This window comes from Temnothorax longispinosus, chromosome 12 (assembly GCF_030848805.1).
Source record: "Temnothorax longispinosus isolate EJ_2023e chromosome 12, Tlon_JGU_v1, whole genome shotgun sequence".
In the NCBI taxonomy this organism is placed as follows: Eukaryota; Metazoa; Arthropoda; class Insecta; order Hymenoptera; family Formicidae; genus Temnothorax; species Temnothorax longispinosus.
This window is the reverse complement of record NC_092369.1, coordinates 11,955,957-11,977,837: the sequence shown is the minus strand read 5'-3', so window position 1 is coordinate 11,977,837 and position 21,881 is coordinate 11,955,957. Positions and strand designations below refer to the sequence as shown.

The following is a 21,881-nucleotide window of genomic DNA, read 5'->3' as shown; positions in this document are numbered from 1 at the left end:
TATATTTGTATATTACAGCCATCAAAGTGTAAAGAGGGGCAATGAATAACAAGTAAGTATATTTCCTCACTCTTTTATATCATACGTAAATATCGACATAGCTTTAAGACAAGATATACGCTCAGGAAGACTTATCCGCTAGTAATAGCTATCGAATTCGACGATAGAACTTATATATAGTTTTTTTTCTTCATAGAGGACCACATATTTTGAATCGCAATTTAACTTGAACGTATGTGCATAAGATATAGAATTACACGATTATTTACAAGTTTGTATATAATTAAGAAAAATGGTGATATCTTTTCAGCACTTCTGAAACCTCCGTGACGATTTCGATTAATATAATATCGCAAATTAAATTGTTATTAGAATGTATCACGTTTTAAGTTCTGTTATTGTATCACGTTGCTAATTCAGAGGAAACGAGTTTATTACATGACATATGCTGCAACGTCTGTGTAGTGCTATACATCATTTTAAATGGACCTAGTAGTCATTCAAGAATTTTTCTAGCGAAGATCTCAGAACGAATTATCTATGATCGGTGTTATCGTTGAACATTAATCCTGCCTTTGCTTTTCATCGCAATACGCGTGAATAATAATGAGTATCGATAAGTATCATGATGATTAATATCTCATTGTTCTCTGTGTGTGTTGAATTATTATATGGCGTAGCGCCACTTCGCGATTGACAATAATCTCGTCCCTTTTCCAATCTTTTTAATTTCCAATAATTTATATCGATCCGAAATCACGCGAGCTATTAATACCTATAACTGAATCGTCCGCAGATTATTTTTTACCCTTAGAGCGGCGCGACGAGTGCGTCGCGCGTTCTTTGGAATGAAAGACACTGATCATCTGATTGCAACAGGGCTAAGGGTCGAACGCGATGGGTCCGTTCGCGGAAAGACAGTTTCATAAAAGAACTCAGCGTTTCTCTTCCATGAAAGTGCCTTTCCTAAATCGATCGGTGGCAGTATAAATTAGTCGTTTAGCGCTCGTGAGGCAAGATGTGCGCCTCGTGAAACTTCAAACGCTTCCTCGTAACACTCGTAATTGGTATATCACGATGTATATCTCGTTAGTACGCCGTGTAATCTTGCCATGGTCTCTGTCTGTATTGCGCTCCGCTGACCTGTATTGCCTCCGGCGTCCTATAATACACCGTTCGGCTCCGATCGTTATTGTTAGTGCTCGTTGGCAGGAACTGAGGACTCGGAACGAACGATTTTTGATGTTGATGTTGTTGATGCTGCTGCTGCTGCTGCAGCAGCTGTTGTTGTTGTTGTTGCTGTTGCTGTTGCTGTTGCTGTTGCTGCTGTTGCTGCTGCTGATTAATCGGCCTGGTGAGCTTGTAGTTGTTCTCGGAAGGCTGTAGCACGGTATCTCTACCCAACTGTCTGTGAAGAGGCAGGACGAATCCGCTCGGCAAATTGGCTTCCTGAAGCAAGGTCGGCGTCAGGGCGTCATTTAGGGTAACGTCGTATTCGCTCTCGGGGATATCCTGAAGGCGATGCGTCACTTCGTTGATCCTTTGCTTCGCTCTGTAGCTGCCCGGTCCGGACGGTAGATCCTGAATGTCTTCGTTCCTGTACGTCGAGCTGTAGATGTTCGGCGTGGTCTCGGCGGAGGGAAGTCTCACCTTGCTGCGGATCGGGGAACCCGAGGATGTCGGCACATTGCCGACATTCGCGTGCTTCTCGCTCGAGTAATTCTCTATCCATTTAGGCGCTAGATTCTCGTTTTGATGGTTGCGCAAATCGTACGATTGATTCTGAGTGGAGTATCCTCTGGAGGAGTTCGACAGATCTTCCGGGCCTCTCGAGACTTCCTCCTCGTTGGTCTTCTCTATCGGTTTTCGTAGCGTAGCTGGTCTGGATATCGCGCTATCGTACTCGTCTTGCCGTTGTTTCTTCTGAAGATCGCTCTGAACGATTTTGTAAGCATCATAAGTTTGCTTATCATCCGTTCTCAGAGATGGCTCCTGATGATTAACGCTTCTACCGTCACCTTGTTCCTCTTGTACGTAGTAACCTCTGTATTCGTTTTCGCTTAAAGTGCTTCGGTGGTCAGTTGTTGTTTCTTCGTCTCTTCTGGGCGATTGCGATGCTTTAGAGCCGACCGGTGATAATCCCCGCGGATTGGGATTACCGCCTCGAGACGGTAGGAAAGGCCTCTTCACGATTCGAACGGTGGTTCGAGGTGGAGGAGGAGACGGTGGTTCCTCTAGTGGCTCGTCGTAATACTCGGAAGAGTACTCATCCGGGTACGCGACCTGATGTTGATTCTGCTCGTTTCTACCTTCCATGTCTCTATCTTGGTAATCTACCTGCTGAGACGTTCTCTGAGATTTCTCGGGCAAGTTTCTGTGATAATCCTGAATATCGCCCACCTGAGTATCGTCCACCACACGGCCACTTTGAGTCTGAATAGGTCTGGCTGGTCGTTCCGGATAAGATAGCTTTTCCGTTCGATCGGTCACCGTCTCTTTAGAGTCCTCCTCAGGTTTACGAATAAGTTGTTCTGGTAAACAAGTCGTCGTAGTTGGTGTGGTAGTGGTAGTCGTGGTTTTCTCGGTTGTTCGATCGTACGAATTGGATCTTCTGGATACTTCAGTGGTGTCCGATAGATCCTTCGATCTCGAAGAGGATCGCGATCGTTCGCTGTCTCGCTCGCGATCGAGAAGCCGAGGCGAGTACGGTCGCTCTTGTCTGTCGGAATCTTGCGATCTTCCTCGCGAATCGCGATCCGAGGATCTCTCGGAACCGCGATCTTTTCCACGATCGAGAGCCCGATCCCTATTTCGGTCCCTGTCTCGATCGTGGTAACGATCCCTCGAGCGATCCTGATGCGTCCTGGGTCTTACTTCTTCTGGCGATGTATGATAACGAGTTCTAAAACATTAATTGTTATTATCATTAATTGTAATATTAATTATTGTCAGTGATTAGTGTGAAGTTCAATGATTGCATTAAACTTTTGTAGCTTGATTCGCACAACACCCTTGTTTTTATATTCGTTATAAACGAATTTTAGAATTTTATGTGAAAATTTTGATGATAAAATATATTAAGATATGTTATGTCAATAATTGTATGTTAACGATATATTTTTTAATGTTATTATTAGAATGAATTTAAGATATAATTAGTGATTCATGATTTTGCTTCAATCACAATGACAATTACTCTTTTTTGAAATAAATTTTGTTTATGAATATGATTTTGTTTAGTAGTTTAGTTCGTTGAGTATAACTTTATCGGTGTTGTGTACGTTACCTTACCTGAGGGGACGATCCCGGTCCCGAGTTTCATAGAAATCTCTTTCCCTGTCTCTGTCCCTGTACGAGGGTCTTCTTCTGAGCGGCCTCCTGCTTGGTCTGACATCTTCTAACTCGTCTTCGTAATAATCATCCTCCAAATCTGCCGGTCTCCGTCGTGGCTCCTCTTTAATCATATTTTAATTATTTTTTATTAAGTGCTTTACTAACTTCTCCAATGTCGAAAATCTTTTCAGGTAAATTCTACCTATTGGCTGCGCGGGGGTGGTTTTGTACGCGTATTTATCTTGCTCCGAAAGTGGTACCGGTCGCCGAATCTTCGGTGGCGCTCTTGGCCTCGAATAAACCGAGCTTGTTGGTGCAGCCGGCTTCACCAGGCCTTCCGTGTTAGACGACGCGCTCGCCGAAGGTGCTGCAGGTTCCTTATCGTCGTAATCATCTCTATATCTGACGCGAACAGAATGTAATATCAGGTTTCGTAAGTGTGTACCGTTCAAACAATGCAAGATCTAAAAGTGTGGTTGCGTATATAAGATATGTCGAAGTGGTTTTCGATAGGATCAACGTGTTCTCACCTCTTATCGGAATATCTTCGTTCATCGGTATCCCTGTTTCTCGACTCCGGGCGTCTATCGTACACATCTGAATCGTCCACTTCTCTCGACGTAGATCTGATACCTTGATCCGGGTTCCTTCCCCGAGGTCTCGAATCGTCCTCCAGCGGATCCCTCGTCCTGGGTGGGTCTCTTCTAGTTCCCCTCCCTGAGTATCTGTCCCTACCGGCGTCTCGATCCCTATCGTCTCTACCGCGCGCCGACGAATCCCTGTCCCGGAAGTCACGATCGCGGTCCCGATCCCTGAACTCACGATCCCGATCTCGTCTGTACTTCCGATCATCGTACTCGTAATCGTCTCGGCCGACAAAGTCACGTGGGCGACCGTACTCGTCGTCATAATAATCTTCCTCATAGTAATCGTAGGGTCTTCTTCTCGCTGGAGGTCTCCTTCTGGGTGGAATCCGATCGCGTGCAGCCGCTCGACTGGTCGGCGCGGTAACCGGCGCCACGGTAGTCGTGGTAGTCGTGGTAGTCGTCGTAGTTGTAGCAGCTTGGTAAAGGGCATCGTTCCTGTGCCAATACTTTTTGGAATTGGCGCAGTCGACCTCGGAGACGAAGTGGCAGATGAAGGTCTTCTGGTCGAACGCCGTGAAATTGGCGCACAGGAAGTCGTAGCGAGTGCCGAAGAGACAGTGATGGTAGACCTTGAGGAGAACACGCGTGCGACGTTAGAATTATCGCCGGACATGTCTGCCGTATCGATAAGAATTGCGCGCCGTTAATTGCGATAACGATGGCCATTAAGAATACGGAATGGATTTCGACGTTGGGCGTTTACGAAACCGAATTGCGATCGATGGGTGAAAGTGGGCGGCAAATCGGCGCCGCGCGTCAGACTTTCGAGATTTTTGAAGGCGCCCTCGATCGTTTTCATTTTGATCGCCTGCCGCGCGAATCTCGCTCGCGATTCGTTACGTCGGCTGTCCTCACGAGGTAACGAAACGTCAGCGACATGACGATTTCAGCACACTTTTCACCGCAAACGAACGCGGGCGATCTTGCCGCACGCCACCACGTAACTTTCACACGGCGGCCGCGTGTGTGCGAGTGCGAATAATTGCACGGAGTCGCATAAATGTGCATTCTACGGTACGGTCACGAATGAAAAAGACTCGCGTCTGTGTGAGGGCCCCGTGGTATTATCTGGAACGTGCAAACGCCGTAGAATTATCTAGGGGAATTATCTAGAATCATTCAGAGCACATCCTTTCGATAAATGTCCGGCACCGTTTCACCGAGATCCTAGATCGTAAAAAGTAGAGAAGGTCCGATCCCTGCCAATAATAGATCATGAATCTTACTCAACTCGTAACATGTAAATGTCAGACGATCATCGAATGTCTAATCGTGCGTCTAAGGAGCCTCACACGCATATGCAGCGCAGGATAATTTCAGTACAGTTACAATCGTTGCAACTTTACTAAAAATCTATTCTTGTTTTTCACAATTGATCTCCTAGTTTTTTACAATGAAACATTGAACTGATTTAATCAATTAGTCAACAAAATTATCGGAATTTCTTTTAATGAATCACATATAAGACTACTGTACGCTTTGTGAAGAATTTACGGTGGAAAGTCGGCAAAATGTTCGGTCGGTCGAGATTTTCTTTATGCCGAATGCCGGAGAATAAATCGCGGTTATTTGCATGACAACTAGTGTTAGAATTATTCAGAACGCATATCTTTCAGAACGCTCCGACGAGCGTTTTCATAAAATCTTTTAGATCTCCTTAGTATCGCGAGTTAAGAATGTTGTCGTCTTGATAAACGTTGCGGCGCTACATCGATCACGTTCGGAAGTGCGCGCATTAATCAGCAGGATCATTACAATTGTAAATTTCGACCGCGAAGCTGGAAAGATTAGAAAATAATCCAAGCGATCGCAAGTGATTTCCTGGCAGGAAACCCCAGTGGCGAATTAATTGTTTATTTCCTAATTTCTCTTCCGCGACAAATCTTTCGCAAAGCTCACAGGATGACCGGTCTTCTCGACATCCTCCCTTTTTTTCTACGACGCGCCGCGTAGAGCACGTCCCGGCCGACGTACTCTGCTCGTTAACATTTGCATGACAATGCTCCATTCGTTCTCTACAGTCTCGCGAAAATGATCGATAAGAAAACGAGCCGAGTCCGGTCGGAAAGAGGCTACTTTGCAATCGCTTTCACAATTCTAGGAGTGCACGTGAATCGCGGAACGGTCAGGGACGGGAAGCGTAGCGGACCACGAAAGTCCTCTTCCTGAGCTTCTTTCCACAGTGACCTTGTTATTGCGGCCGGTAAAAGGTTTTTCACTTTCGATATCGATTTTTTTTATCTTGCTGCTTTTGCAATTGACGATAGTGAAAGATTCACGATGACCAATCAATTGTTTGACGTTCCTTGAGAACACTTCAACTTCGATTATTCCATCAACATACAATCTATATCCGTCGCGATGATATCATTTGGCAGATTTATGTACATGATGTTATGTTTATCGCAAAATTTTGATTAATCATGCAATTGCCAATTACATGACTATCATCAAGGTCTATCTTTGCCGAGTATTTTTGTCATGTAAGCGCGAACGTATCAGAAATTGGCATCGCGATGATTTAAATTGCAGCGCCCACGACCTTTCGATTTTGTATAATAAATATCACGCTTTGTCCTTGGTACACACACCCAATCGCAATAATTACTGCTTACCACTTATAGTAATTACATCAGGACTGTATAATTTTGTTTCATTCAAACGACGCGAATGAATCTGCAACGATGATTTCTCAATCGTTCGTTTTTATGTGGTCAAACTCGGGATTCGCGCGCGGTGAAACGATCGCTCTCAACGATGCGATGATTGGTAAAAGTGTGCTCAATCGATACGCATTTTTTTTGCATTCGTGTCTTGCCCGAGAACTCGCTTTCATTCGTGGTTGCCTGCGCAGATGTCAACTTATCAATCAGGCCTTCGACCGTCGACCGATCGCTGGAGTCGAATAATGATCACTATCTTCCGCCAACATTAGAAATTAGAAGGCAACGCTCTCGGATCATTGACACCTGTTTATTACGGCAGTAATAAACATCGCCGTATTGAGAAAAATCTTTCTTTAGAATTCATTCAGGCGACAACTCTCTTGATTTTCTTCTTACCGCGTTAGAATCGGTCTTTTTTATTGAAAAGATAATTCTAGTTTATCGCCTGTTCAAATTGCAAACGCAGCAGCATCAATGTTTTAATAAATAGATTTCAATCGCTCGATATAACGGCCATCGTTCGGCGTAGAAATTCGCGTTACTTTTTTCTTCCTTTCCAAAGATACCACTTATTTTCTCGATTAGATAGTATTTCTATAATGTAAGTGTAATTAAATTTTAATTACCTGGCACTTGTGCGGCACGCTGGCGTAGAATCCGTCGTGCAGGCCGTCGCATTTGAAATCGATATCCTCGGGTATACTATTATAGAATGGATAATCACTGAGATTATAGCCGTTTAACTCGCGCGGCAGATTCGGATCCCATATGTAATCGATCTGTGGGATTCCCGTCAAAGTGTGCCCAGTCGTTCCGTTGGTTTCGGTCGCGACTGTTGTCGTCTGAAAAGCAAAGTGAATTACAATCTCTTCCTTTTTCGCGAAATGACGAAGTTAATAGCATCAAAGACAAAGGATTTGAAAATTTTAAGATTACTTTATCACAAACGTGATGACTATGTCGGATAAAATGGCTTTCATTTCCTGCGGAAAACACGGCCCCTTGATTCGATACCGATTTTACCGTAATGACAGTTTCCGTGTATTCGTGGACGGAAAAGAGCGCGGTCTGATAGACCGATATCTTGTAGAAAAGTTATTTCACGCTTGAAGAGGCCGCTACGTCGTGCTATAATGATTAGGGATGAGCACTCGAGCTCGATCTGATGATGTCACATTCGCTCGTTTGTGCGCGAAGGTGAACAGGCCTGTCGTGCGCGAGTTTACGTGAACGTTAATTGATTTGACGCCGGCGTACATTAATCAAAGTGCTACGGCGCCTACGCAGATGCAAATACAGTTGAGACGCGCTGTTAAACCGGATTTACATGGTATAGGAGTTTACGCAGCGCTGTTTTCGTGATTTGGAACACGACACGCGATGTTTATCGTATTATCACGGTGGTCAATGCGCTCTAGCTTGCTTCCAAGATGTATTACCGGCTAATTTATGTCGTGTTGCATTTGCAAGACCCCTTTTATTCGCGAAGAAGCACTGGCGAAATGAGAACTCGTTTAGTACACGATCGTCGTGACTGTGGCATCGGTTTTGCAACGATCGACGATAGATCGTGTTTCGCCTACGTCGTGCCACCTGAACAACACGATCGCACGATTTGGAACAAGGATGATATTGGTATAATTTTGGTTTAATCGTTTTCATTGAAACGTGCAGGAAGTACATGAAGCATATTTTTTACTCCTGTCTATAATATCAAAGATTGAAATTACTAAAATTATTTTGATTATAATTATTGATTTAGGACCGTATGTCGGTTCGAGATAATGCAAAATTGATCGTAATCGTCTTAAATTTGAAAACACAATATCAGGATTTATACAATTATTGCTTTAAAAGCTATTAGATAACATTTAATTAATCGTACTATTTTGCGATCTATTCTAAATATGATTGTTTTCTTCGCATACCTCCGAATTTACTTGATCATTTTCTTCCACGTGAGGCTCCTCGGTCGTGGTGGTCGTCGTTGACGTGGAAGTTGTCGCAATTTTAAATTTTGGCCTGGTCTTGAGTGCTGCGGAGGCGGCGTGAGCCAATAATATTCCTAAAACGCATAAAAGAGCGATCTTGTTAATGAGAACGTAAAAATCATCGGGAAACGTGGATCGATGTCATGAGTTTCATGACTTTCTTTCCACAGTGCACTTGCGCGACTAATCACGCACGTTCGAGGTAAATATAGTTCGGTTTGCTCGCCTGAGGAGTATCGATGGCCCCGATGAGTCGTCTGATACATTAAGGAAAAAGGCCATCACGCATCGCGAATTACGTAAATCGCGAAGAAGCGTCGGCGTTGCAAAACTTAGACGAGCAGTGTGGTGAGAACCCAACATAAGTGTTGCAATTTTCTCTCGCCGAGCGAGCGCATTCGGTTGGGTAATTGTTCTTAAACGGATCAAGGCTGTCTATTGATCGTTTCCTTTCCACGTTTTGTTGATTTACGATCTATAATACATGAGCCACACATATGCGGTAAGCTTGTAATACTCAGCATCAATCTTCAATTAATCATGAATATTTCGTTTTTACACCATAGGTTTCTATATTTGTCTTTTTTATTTATTTTTGTTCTCATGATTTCTTGCTTTAATCAAATTCTCTTAATTTTTATCTCGGTATATCAAACTTACATCTCTATCTCTAAAAATCACGAGAGAAGCAAAGTGCCCTCTCCAGCCTATATTAATGGCTCCGTAAAGCCTTGCTACTGAATCACATTTGCGACTGTTTTGAAGTAGTTCAAGGCTATTTTGAGAACTAGCAGCTGAGGAATTAAGACGCAAAGCGTGGACAGTCCGCGAAGCGTAAATCAAGGCAGAAATTGTTTTTCGTTTTCTATGACATTTATCTCCCGATGTATATCTTTATAGACGATATCGATAATTCCCACGCCGCGAATGTATTGGCTTCAGTCTCTCGAAGAAAGAGACTTAATATAAATTCCACCGTTAACATTTACTTGAATAATCAGTAATACTTAGAATGCAGAAAACAGTTGGCAGCCAAGTAACCGACCAATAATTTTTATAGGACTTACATTCGTTGTTTTTATGACCGTGTCTCCCGCTCCCGTTATTTTCGACACGATTCTCGCGCATGGTGCACGTACATACGGAAAAACATGTTCGCGCCTTCGTTGAATCGATTAGGGTTGCGCGACGACGACGTGAACGCGGCTCGTGGACCGGAAAGTGGATGTCCTCGAAAGTGATGTTGAAAATGTGTATGATAGGCCCGGCAATCGTATAACGGGATCATACTTTTCCAGGCTGCGATCGATAAAGAGCCGCGCCGCGCCGTACGGGTCGGCGCGTTGCATAAAAATGAATTATGGGAACGCGCTCGCATTCCGTTTGTGGGAAATGTTAACGTGGGCGTGCTCCCTCCTTGTAAAACGTTATACGATAAAACGTTTTTCGTGACGAAATCGTCGTCGTTTTCTATGTCGGTGTGTAAACAAATTGCTTCATTCAATTGTCCGACGCGTGGTCTCGATCGAATGGGAATGATCTGACATTTTCTTTCCTCGAAGGGCGTGACGGAGTCTTCTCTCGCCTTGGCGATGATCTTCATTAAGAAATTATGATGCGACACGAAACGCATTTACGTGCACTCTTTACGTGCGGTATCTACGCTGATGCGTAATGACGCTCAAGATGTGAAAATTGCGTTCATCGTCATGAGATTAATATAGCGTCGCTAATTATCGTAAAAAGTTTACGATGCCGTAAGAATGGTGTTCTAAATTATTTCGTGATTTTTAAGTGGGGTTTTAAAGATCTCGGACGGATAGAATGTTGCCCAACCGGCGAAAATGTCAGAAAGCATTCTAAATGCTAACACACAGCGTCACGTGACTGATGTAAACCGCTCCAATGAGTATTACGGGCGGGGAACAGGTCGATAGCAACTTAAATTCGCAGTATGCGTTTGCAAACAGCCGCGACGTAGTCTTTCCTGGCGAGTCAGCTTCCACGGAATTCCCGTCTTTATCGGATCTTCTGAGCTTTTCTTTGTCGCCGCTAAGTCGGATGACGTTAATGCCCGTGTTTGCCGAGTATCTTATCCGGAATTTTCGGACTCTTAAGATTATACGCTTCATGCTTCGCGACAAGACAAAGGAAACCTCTTGGCATTCACGACGGGTCCCTCTTTCTTCGTGGAACTTTTCTGTAAAGCATTTTTGTGAATCGCACGTAGCCACGAATCGCAATACGAATACCAAATGGCTTGATGTAATTTTTAAAGATTAATCTCTCTCGTCTCTCGGTTGATAATTCGATCAAAATATCCATTTTGCCTTAGTACATATTTAATGATCCTTGAAATGTTCTTTATGAATTTTTAATTAACATTTATGAGATTGCGAGCAAAATGTGAGAGAAAAATTTATATTTTATAATTTTTAAATTAATTATTTTTTCTTTTAGACACAAAATATTTTAAGTAGCTATCAAATTTTATCTGTGCTAATATCAGCATTTAACTTATTGTCCCGTTAAATTCCGTTTATTTGTCATGGAAGGTAGCCGTTATTTTGTATTGCACGAGAAGTCGCGTTGGGATTCGATTTACGTGCGCTATGTAAAATTCCCGGGTGTAGAAGGTCGTCCACTGTCTCTTCGGCATTCCTCCGCGGCCGTGGAAAGTCCAAAAATACTAAGGACGCGACATCACGGTGGATCGCGAGATGGACAAGGGGAGAGATTCTTTCTTCTGCGGAACGGTAAACAGGATTTCAAGAAATAGTAGAAATCGAGTAAAAGTCCCGCTGACAAGCTCCGTTTAGTATCCGGGGAATCATGATTCGTCGTGAAAAGAAGAATCATCAGATTCTACAGAAATTGTGCTTACCGTACAGAGCGAGCAGCAGCAGCCATCGTTTCTCCCGCATATTGGCACTGTAACAAATAAATTGATTACATTAGTTACATTAATTACATTAGTAACAGAACAGTTATTATTATTTAATTAGTTAATTGACCTGCGCTGCAATTTAATTTCAGAGATTAAAGCCTTTGACAAAATTTGAAAAGAGAATTATTTTAATTTATCATTTACAAATAATTTTATTGAAATTACGATGTGCGTGTATATAGGATTATATCTAATTCTAAAATATAACCATAGATCATTATTAATTTATATTGTCCTCGATTTTATATGAGGCATTTTTGGAAATGTCTCTGTCGTCAGTTTTTTGCGCAAGATATTTTAGAGGGCGACGAGGTTTCTACTTGCGAAATTTTAGTTGAATTCCGCAGGGTGTTGAATGACAATCGCACGGCACTGTACATCGGTGAGCATAATCAAAGTAGTATGCCTTAGCACCGCGCGTAGACTGTGCTCGAGTATATGGGAACGGATAGGAACTTTCTCTGTGCTGTCACCACTGCTAACCATATAATGCAAGGATAATGCGGGTGTTATATAAATGCGCGATCACGTAATCGAGTGTGACTTTACAGTAGTGATTGCGAATGTCTAATTATTGGAGTCTATCGATGCTCCTGGAGCGCACTGATCTACTTAGAGAGCACTTGTGATGGAATCTCTCGAAGAAGATTCACGATGCGGTAATCCGCTGGTTCAATAACTTACGTTAGATCATCACGCGAGCGATGGTTGATGCCATGCGTTCTTGTAATAACGGGTCTGCCATCTCTTACTCTGGAGGTTGAAATCGCCTTAGAATTTTTAATGAAGTCGTATACGCATCGTACATAGTTCTTGTATATCACATGTAGTATCTTGTATATCACGACTTTTACGTGCGAGGTTTATTGAAATTGAGCTAAATTTGCCGCAAATTGCTACTTCGTAGATGTAACGAATGGCCTTGATTTTTCGATCACCGTCGATAATTCACATTCCATAATGGCATCGTGGCTCTTGAGATTTTATTTCTTTTTTTTCCCCTCTCGCCTGTACTGGTGAAAGTAACCTTGCAGCCTTCCAGTACCAAATTAGATTACCAATCGTGGACTTGATATAGTTACATGCCACGAATGTACTCTGTGCTGGTCATACACTTGTACGGTCAGCCATTAACGAGGCTTGAGTCATCGGATCTAATCAGTTTGAGACTAGGTTCATTGACGAATATAATATTATAAAATCGCTATGTGTCCAGTCTTTGATTAATGCAAATTAATGTCAATTACAATGATCTGAGATGCGCAACAGAGAGAGCGCAACTGAGATGCGAATTCAATTCTCGCTTATCGCCTTTAATTAAGCGGAGAGACTACACGTGATTTTCGAACGTAAATACACGCGATTCTTATGTTCTTCTCAGTTTTCCGCACAGAAATGTGCTCGCATTAATTAAGCGCGCTATCGCGCTCCAGTTCCCAAACAGATTCTTATCGTTTCTGTAAAAGTAGGAAAGAAAGAGAGAGGATACCTCCCTCACGCTGCAGCCGTACACGACTACATTATTCAGTTACACAAGTTTTCGTAATTGTTCCTTTTGTTTGTGTCACAACGCGAAGAACGAGTTCTTCGCGTTTCTCAGGCAGGCATGGGAAATCCTCTCCTGATTATAGATCAGTTTCATCCGGAAGCTGCGCCAATTAGCCCCGAATCGTAATAAAATTTGTGAATTTTTATTCGACATGGCCAAGTTTTATTCAGCTAAATATAATACCTGCTGCGTTTTGTAATCACGTTGTTATGTAACTTGCTGGGTATTTTTTTATCAGCGTTTCTTGTATTTATCTACTTTCTATGGCATATTTGTAGGTATTATATATGTAATATTTTTTACATATTGTGTGAACATAACACCCTTTGGTGCGTGACGGAGGATTATCATATGTTGCCAGAAGGCTCCAATTTCTTAATTATGCATTACAAGAAATGAAAGATGCGATCTAAACATAATTTGTATGTGTTTCGGTTTCTATCACCTATCGAACATTTTCCGAAAGAATCTTCCCTATCGAGATGCACGCGAAATATGTTACTAGTAACGTTACCTTACGGTAAACTACTTTACGTTACGACATGCGAGTAACGGTCACCCACGCCCACTAAAGGTCACCGGAAGTGATGGCTGGTACCACCAGTTGCTCAATTGATTCGCCTTCTTAAATCGGACTGGCGAGTGCGCAAAAATACGCGCACTTTAAAGATTCTCAATCTTGCTTGAATTATTTAAGAATTCTTTTCTGAAACTTCTTGAATAATGAAAAAGTTTCCAGACAATATATTAATTAAAAAACAAAACAGTTATAAAGAGACATACATTTATATCATTTTTTTAATCGAGAGTAAAGAACAATATCTTAAATATTTTTACTTTTGAATTAATTTTTTATAATAATTTATAAACTTCTATGCATTTTTCCGGCTATAATAAACAAAGTTTTTGGAATGCTAAGCATTGCGCTAAGGTGCGGTTGCAAAAGTCGATAGCCTTCAAAAGTGTAGTATGCCGAAACAGCACAGGCTTTCATTTCCTCATGCGTGCTATTCGAGTGCTCGCTTCGAGCTGTATTATTGAATTAATCGTCGATCGAGAAAAATTGATGTCGACTGCAACGAAATTCAGCGAAAGAGTTAATTTAAAAAGTGCGATTACATAATGCGGAATTCCGATAAGGAAATTTGTTTTATCTTTCTAGATACTGTTCTATCTCTTGTTAATGAGTATTATTAAGATTATTTTAACGGAAATAATATGAGATTGTGTGTATTATGCCTGTTATAAATGCACAATCTTAAAAAATATTAGTTATACTTTAAAGGATTGCATAATTAATTTCTTGACTTGATAATAGTAATTTGTCTCAATGTCCTTCAAAGGCGATATTTACAGCGATTGACATTTACAGAGAGAGACAGAGAGAGAGAGACAGAGAGAGAGAGAGAGAGAGAGAGAGAGAGAGAGAGAGAGAGAACATAAATATCAAGAGATATTGAGATAAGAATATATTTTATGGATACAATTTTGTTTTCTCTGCAAAATTTCTTGTGAAAAACTAAACGACTTATATATTTTGTAAAAAGTTAAAATTACAAGTTTCAAAAATATCTATAAATACAGATATTTTTGTAGCGTATTTCGCCTGTTTTTCCAGAGCAATGAATACAGACAGATCAGATCAGATACGCCTCGCGTATTTTAGTATGATCATATCTCTATAAAGTAGATTTGCTTAAAATGGATATAATCCGTCGTAATCCGTCAGATCAATGGATCAGTCACGAACATTACGCTTCTCGCTATTTCAATCGTGCTTCATAGCTGAAGAAGAGTGTTTGTTGTATTAGTTGCAAGCCTTGTACGTAGAAAGTGTGCGATTATGCAAGGCAAACATATGCAGAGAACAAATGTTAATAATCGTAACGAGAGCTGCTGGTCGTGCGTGCGCGTAAAAAAGAAATATCTTTCGTAAATTAGATTACTATCTGGTTGCGGAGTATGAAACGTTGAACTTGCTTGGACGAACGCCAGGGCCGCATCGGGAATTTTTGAGCGCTACAAATAAAACGAAATTCTGTGCAGTTGTGCCCAGAATGAAGTAAACACGCATCGAGCCGATATTGAGATTTTTTTGTGAATATATATTTACACGTTATTTTATATTCAAATATAGAAACGCGTCTGAATATACAAAAATGATTTAAAGTCTGGAATATTGGAAAGACAAGCAATGTTATTGTCAGAAATAAATGGGATAACATCAAATAAAGATATATTAAGACAGAAAGATTAGAATTAATTTATAAAAACATTTTGTTAAAAACATATTTTTTCTTTTTTTTCTTTTAAACAAAACCATGAAACGTTACCTATCTCGGCAAAATTTTTCTTAATTTTGCCGGCTTTTAAAAAGGTGTTAGATTTATTTAAAACATTACAATTTTTATCATATCTCGCCAATATATCGCGTTTCCACGTTCCGAGCTTCCGTTCTGACACTAGAACGATTTCTCCTATTAGAATTTAGAAATTCTTCCATAATCCATTTATGTGTGCTTTCTGCGAGAGTATGTTTCGTTAATTTTATGTGTTATTAATAATTTACATGTAAAAGAAATACGTCTAACTTCTTCCTGAAGGCGAAATAAAATTTAATGAATAGATTTGTGATACATAAATAGCTTACGGTCACGATAGTATTCGGAAATTAGCTTCTAACACCTGCGTACGCTCCAATGACCACGGAATTGAAGTAATCGGAATCGTTTATCGTAGATCAATCGTTCTTGCGCAACAAAGCGATAATAAATAATTGCCGTTATTCCTATCGATTCGCCGCGACTCCAATTTTGGAATTGCACTCAAAATGTGTCTTTGATTTTCGACGAGCTGATCGAAATTCAACTCGTACTTCAGCTTTGATTAGAAACTGTCATTGAGCAACACTCAGAATTCGTTCGATCAAGCTGATCAGAAAGTGTTTTGGTCGTTCTTGCCGTTCCTCGAGACGAGAGAACCGGCTTCGGAATAAATGATTTCACTCTCGGCTGAGAATAAAATTTATTCGACCGTAAAGCATCAACTGCGTCGTTTCACCGATTTATTGTGTAAGACTTATTCTTATTTACCTAAATATATCGGACAGTGGCTGCCAAAGAACATCTTGCAAGTTACCAAAATTGACGATGTAAAAAGTTAGGTTCTCGCCTTCTGATAGGTTCTCGATGTATAACAATTCCACGCGGATTAACTATTAATATCAATGTAATTAATAACCCTGCACGCGGTTCATTACGAGGCTTTTACGTAAGCGCGAATAACGTGTGAATAAACGCGCGACAGATGCTATTTTGATAGCCGGCGAAACTATTCGAAAGTTATTATTTAAGAGCGGGCGGAGAGTGAAAAATTGGACGAATCCGTCTCCTACGAATTTCTCCCTTAAGAAGAGACTTGCGCTCCGTGTATAATTAGCGCGATTAATGTGTCGCGAAGCCGGCGCGCCGCCATTCGTCTTCCTGCTCTTCCTATTCCGTGCGAACGATTGTTCGTTACAGAGCTCAGAGGAGAGTACAATGAGGGTCCGATGCAGGTCCATATAAGAGATATTTTACGATACGACGCTTCCTACCGCACTGTAAACTCTATTATATAAGTTATACAATGTACTTTATCGCTCTCTGTGGCTTCTTCGATCTATTCGTACGTAACTCGACATCTGCAGCAAATGTAAAAGTATTTGGGACGATCTAGGGTTATGATCTTATGATAATAGTAATAAGAAAATACGTGTTGTTCCTACAGCAACAATTACAAATTATTTAATTATCTTTGCCAGCCATGAAATTATGTTTGCCAAATAAATGAGTATTTATCGAAAGTAGACTCTTGCAACATCGACGCGTATCAGGAGATGTGACATACTTTTTACTCGTTGACACATTCGACCGTCAGTCTGGTTATCTTACTATGAAAGTGCTGATGGTCAAAATTTCGTTTTATCCTCAGGCAAAACGTTATGAGCGTTCAAAAGTTCGATTTCTATCAAACAATTAAGATATTTGTGTTTTATTTTTCAATTTTCTGCAAAATATGCGTGTATATATTCTATTACCAAAGACATTAATACAATCAAAATAGAAAAGAACGATTGATCAATAGTTATATTAATTATAATAATTTGTAAATTATAGTAAGTAAATTATAATAAATATTAAATTATAATTTCAATAATAATAATTTTTTTTAAAGAGCACTTATTAAATTCGGATACATGAAATCCATGTCCAAATAATACGACAACTTTTTACAATGATTTTTTTGTTTGACAGGGATTAGCGGTAACTTATTGCACATACCGTTATTCTTATTTGTGTACCACTCGGAGGTATTTACACGGTTTTTCTCCAAGCGCATACGCCTTCGCCCGGGCTATCCTCTCATTTATTAATTCTCCTCCTCGTGAATGCGATTATCTCCTGAGAGATTATTTACAGCGAGACGTGCCGGCGGGTACGAGATAATAAAGTAACAGTTACCGTATACCCCGAGACAGTTAAGACGCCTAACTCCATCGTCGGTGATTAAAATTTTATTTATCTTCCATGCAATTATTCCCAATTGAAGCGTACTTCACTAATTATTGCGCGGTGATCAAATAGAAGATTTTATTGCCGCTTCACTTTTCCCGCGCGCATTTTCTGCGCGCATAGTCGCAAATGTTTCCCGTGTCAATTGCCGTGCTTTTCCAGCGCTGATCCATCCGACATTAAGGAATTTTGTTCGTTCGATCATCGCGAGTCACACGGATTGGCCGTAAAGCTATCCGGCCGTTCGATTATGGCGAAGTCGTTCGCTTATTTTTCCGCCGGCGTATCGGGAGAAAGCCGCTCGCGCTTGCCCGCGACGACGGACGTGGATTATGTCGTAACGCCATGGCGCGGTGCAATATTGTTTATGAAAAAGATCCCGCAAACGGGCGAGCACGTGCCGTCGATGCTACTGCTGCGGCTGCTGCTGCTGCTGTTGTCGTTGTCGTTGCTGCGCCCTCCGTCGCGCCGAGAAAATGGGCCGGTCGCGGTCCGCGCGATTATGAAACTTTTTTAATTACGTAACGAGACGAAGCTCGCGCGCGGCGAAAATTCTCGCGCGTATTGCGGTATTGCAGGCCCGTTCACGAAGACATATGGATATTTCGTGGTCCTCACAGAAACGGAGAGAAGCTGTGCAAACTGAATAATCGTGACGAACGTTGGAGAATCAACTGAGATAGTTTCTAACGTCTCAAATTTTCCGCTTTGAGAGAAACGCTGAAATTATGCACCGCGATGTGTTTTAAGCGCGTTAGAGTTCAGTTGCGATGGAATTGAGAAAAGGAGCGAATCTCATTAAGAAGAGCTGGCAAGGCGTGTCGTGTCTAACACGCGCTCCTCGCGTAAATTAAATTCACATTCGAACGTGTATACAATCGCCTCGCGGAATCCGCCGATTGAAAGTGAACGTGGTGGACGCGTTAGAACGCGTTGGACGGAGCGAGGCGATAAATTACGCACGAGTAAAAGAGAGGCAGAGATAGAGAAAGAGAGAGAACGGTCCATTGGGGTACCGTCGAGGCTATGGAAAACTTACTCCACCTAATAGACGAAGTGGTGTCGGCTGCGCAGGTACGAGGTGAACTCTTGATTTAGATAAACCTACAATAAGAACGCAGCGAATGCTATCGTGACTCGATCAAAAGAAGGCGCTCGAGAAATGTCTTGCCCTATAAATCGATAAGGCTATTATATTCATCAGTTCGATCGTGTTCTCACATGCGGGTCGGTGAAAGACTGAAATAGTTAATGTATTAAAATTTATGTGAGAAAGAGAAAGAGAGGGGGGTGGAGGGGATCGTGCAAATTAGCTAATTATTTCGCTCGTTTGCTTATCTTCTCAGGGTCCTTTTCAGACGAAAACTTTTTCTCCTCGCGGTTTCGTGGCAACGTATGATTTAGTTCCTGCTCTGGTAAAACGAATAAATTACCACAAGTACCGACGAAAGTTTTCATCGGGAATAAGATTCGAGGAGCGAGCGTGCACCGTGCGTACTCGATGCGTGCGTGCCGTTGGATGTGTGTGTGTGTGTGTGTGCGCGCATGCCGTCACACGTGTGCGTGTGCGGCGACCGAGTATACGTCTTTAAGCCGAACGAACTCTCTTCTCGTTACTCGCGATTCCCGACGAGCAGATTAGAAATTCGTGACTTCGCTGGAACGATATATGTTCGCTCGACTACTTCGACGATGGGGAAACATTGCGCAAAGGGATCGGATTGCGTTATCGCCTGTTTTGGGCGGGATTTCGCGCGGCCCTTTCGATTTCGCGCCACTCTGCACTCGCTCGAGCGGAAACGTGCGAGTGGAAAGTGATCGAACGTGGCAAAATTCAATGATAAAACCAGTTCGCTCTCGTTGTCATTGCTATCGAGATGCAAAAAACGGCGGGGGCAGGAAGGCGCACAGGATGCGACGAGCAGCGAAAGTCCTGTCTTTATTGCGGTCTTCGAAGCGACTCGCTTTAATGCTCGCGTTCCTCATTTTTATGGATCCTTTTCTCTGTTCACTCGAATGAATCTGACTCATCAGCCGCGTATTATTTGTACTTCGTAGCAATATCGCTATGTTTATATAACTAATAAATATATTGAAGATGTAGCATTTCGAATTCATCGTTTTAGGGATAACGAATTCCTGAATTTTTCTTTAGGCTATCTTGAACCGAAACGGTCTCGCACGGTGCATGAACTGTCGCAAGAGAACAATGATATTTTGACTGCGGTAGGAGCTGAGAGCTCCTTCTATTCTAAATAAACACTGTGATTAAGATTGATGAGGCAATATAAATTTCATTAAATTTGTCGAAATATTGCGGCGCTCCGCTTTCTTTGCTTTCGAGCAGAGTAAAACGCGCACAGATATCCAATATAATCTCGAAATTAATAAAACATACAGATACACTGTGCGTTTCACCGAAGGATCGAAAGATTTCTCGAACGAGCAACATTCAACGTTGTGAAAATTTCGCAAGATCAATAGTTGCCAGAGACTTGTTCCGAAACGGGAAAAATTTAAATCCGTATTTTTTAAAAATACGTTCGATCTCCTCGGTTACGCAGCTCCGGCGAGAGTGGCGAACGTAATTTGCAGCGCACAACGCAAACAGATGAAAAGACGATCAAACCTGTCTCTCTCGGCTCCGCTTGTTTTTCGCTAATCCCTCATGAAATCCACCGTCCTCACATCGACTGGCACTTGAAATGCAAATTCACAAGTATACTGTGCGATCACGAATGACAGGTACGAACACCTCGTCAAGGAAAATTGATAGTGACGTGCGTCCGGAAAGATACCCGTGCGGTTTTTCGGTGGGACCGCTGACAACGGAGACGAGACGACGGTTTTTCGTGCGGGTGCGGGGCGAGATCGCGGCGTCCGGTCCGGCCAGAAGACTGCGCGATGGAAGTGGAAAAGCCACCAGCAGGAGCGTTGCGCTCCGACCACCATCGTCAGGTTGAGAGCTTTCTACGACCGACGACGAGGCCGAAGGAGGGAGTCGAACGGCGCATTGGCGTCTTTGGGGCCCGACCGGGGCATAGGCGTAATAATTCCACTGGAGACTTTAAGGACCCAGAGACCGGGAGAGAAAGGCATGAGAGAGACTGGGCGAGCAGGCACGGCACGTAGAGAGACACCTGCGTCGCCACCTGACAGAACGAGACGCTCTCGCGCTCGTGCACGCGGAGCCCGGGGATTCGATATCGATGCTATAAGGTCATTGCTGCGTGTGGCCAACACGCAATCGCGATATTTGCTCTCGGCCTGCAATAGTCATCGGATCAATTCACGGTTTCGCTTCGCAACGAGCCCCCTAGACGTATAATTACAACGAGTCCGACATACGTGAATGATTACAGTCGCGATCTGTTTGATTTCAATTGATAATCTGTGGCAATTACGGCGTATTATTGCGTTAAATACCGCCGGTGCTTGAGCTTTGTGAAAGATCCGATAAAATCGGTCGAGGATCGGCTAAATGAACAGTTAAATTTTTATGACATTTATAATGCGATTCGACACCTACGATAGCTTTGTACTTTAGAGAATAGGTAGGGGACCTTCCATCAAAGGTCTTTCACTGCCTTCGGGGTATTCCGTATTCGTCGCGATCCCTTCGTCATCTGTCACCGACCTGAAACCTAGTGTACACACCACGAAGGATAGGTATAAGAGATCGATTAGAAGAGCCGAGTGAAAGTGGAACGTCGGGCGTTAATATCTTGACAAAGGATGCCGTATAGGAATAGTCGTAGGCGACACGCATGCCTTGAGGATGTTCCGAGCGATAATGATTCCGCGTATCGCGACATCGCGGCGAATCCGCGGTGAAATGTAGGAAATGTAGGTTTTTCCGTGACGGATATCTTTCGTAATCCTCACACGGAGACACCGCGCACGGCCGTCACATCGAGTTTTTAATCAATTATTCTTCAGGGTCAAATGGATATAGTTGCCGATACCGAAGGGAGTAACAGGATCTCCATGCGACAATCGCGCGAGATTAAAGCGTCGCTAATATGCGTGACATTAAACACGCAGAATTTGCATGCCACTTATCGACGAGTGACATTTGAAGAAAACAGCGATACGTCATCTGTGCGATACAAGTGCGAAGATTTCTTCAGGAGCATTATAAAGTAGTTGTAAGGATTGTCATATTCCCGACATTGCGTCATGTCGCATCGCGCAA

The 21,881-nt window shown here is 42.3% G+C and overlaps 1 protein-coding gene across 1 annotated transcript; it reads right to left on the bottom strand.

Annotated features, from left to right (window-relative positions):
- Positions 1-57: 57 nt before the first annotated feature.
- On the bottom strand, positions 58-20,601 carry LOC139823380 (uncharacterized). Its single transcript, XM_071795861.1, has 8 exons — positions 20,316-20,601; positions 11,522-11,568; positions 8,575-8,711; positions 7,273-7,488; positions 3,864-4,549; positions 3,536-3,735; positions 3,292-3,454; positions 58-2,902 (listed from the first exon to the last, which is right to left on the bottom strand). Exons 2-8 carry the CDS (start codon positions 11,559-11,561, stop codon positions 1,090-1,092), a joined length of 3,255 nt encoding a protein of 1,084 aa, XP_071651962.1. The 5' UTR covers positions 11,562-11,568; positions 20,316-20,601; the 3' UTR covers positions 58-1,089.
- Positions 20,602-21,881: the final 1,280 nt, after the last annotated feature.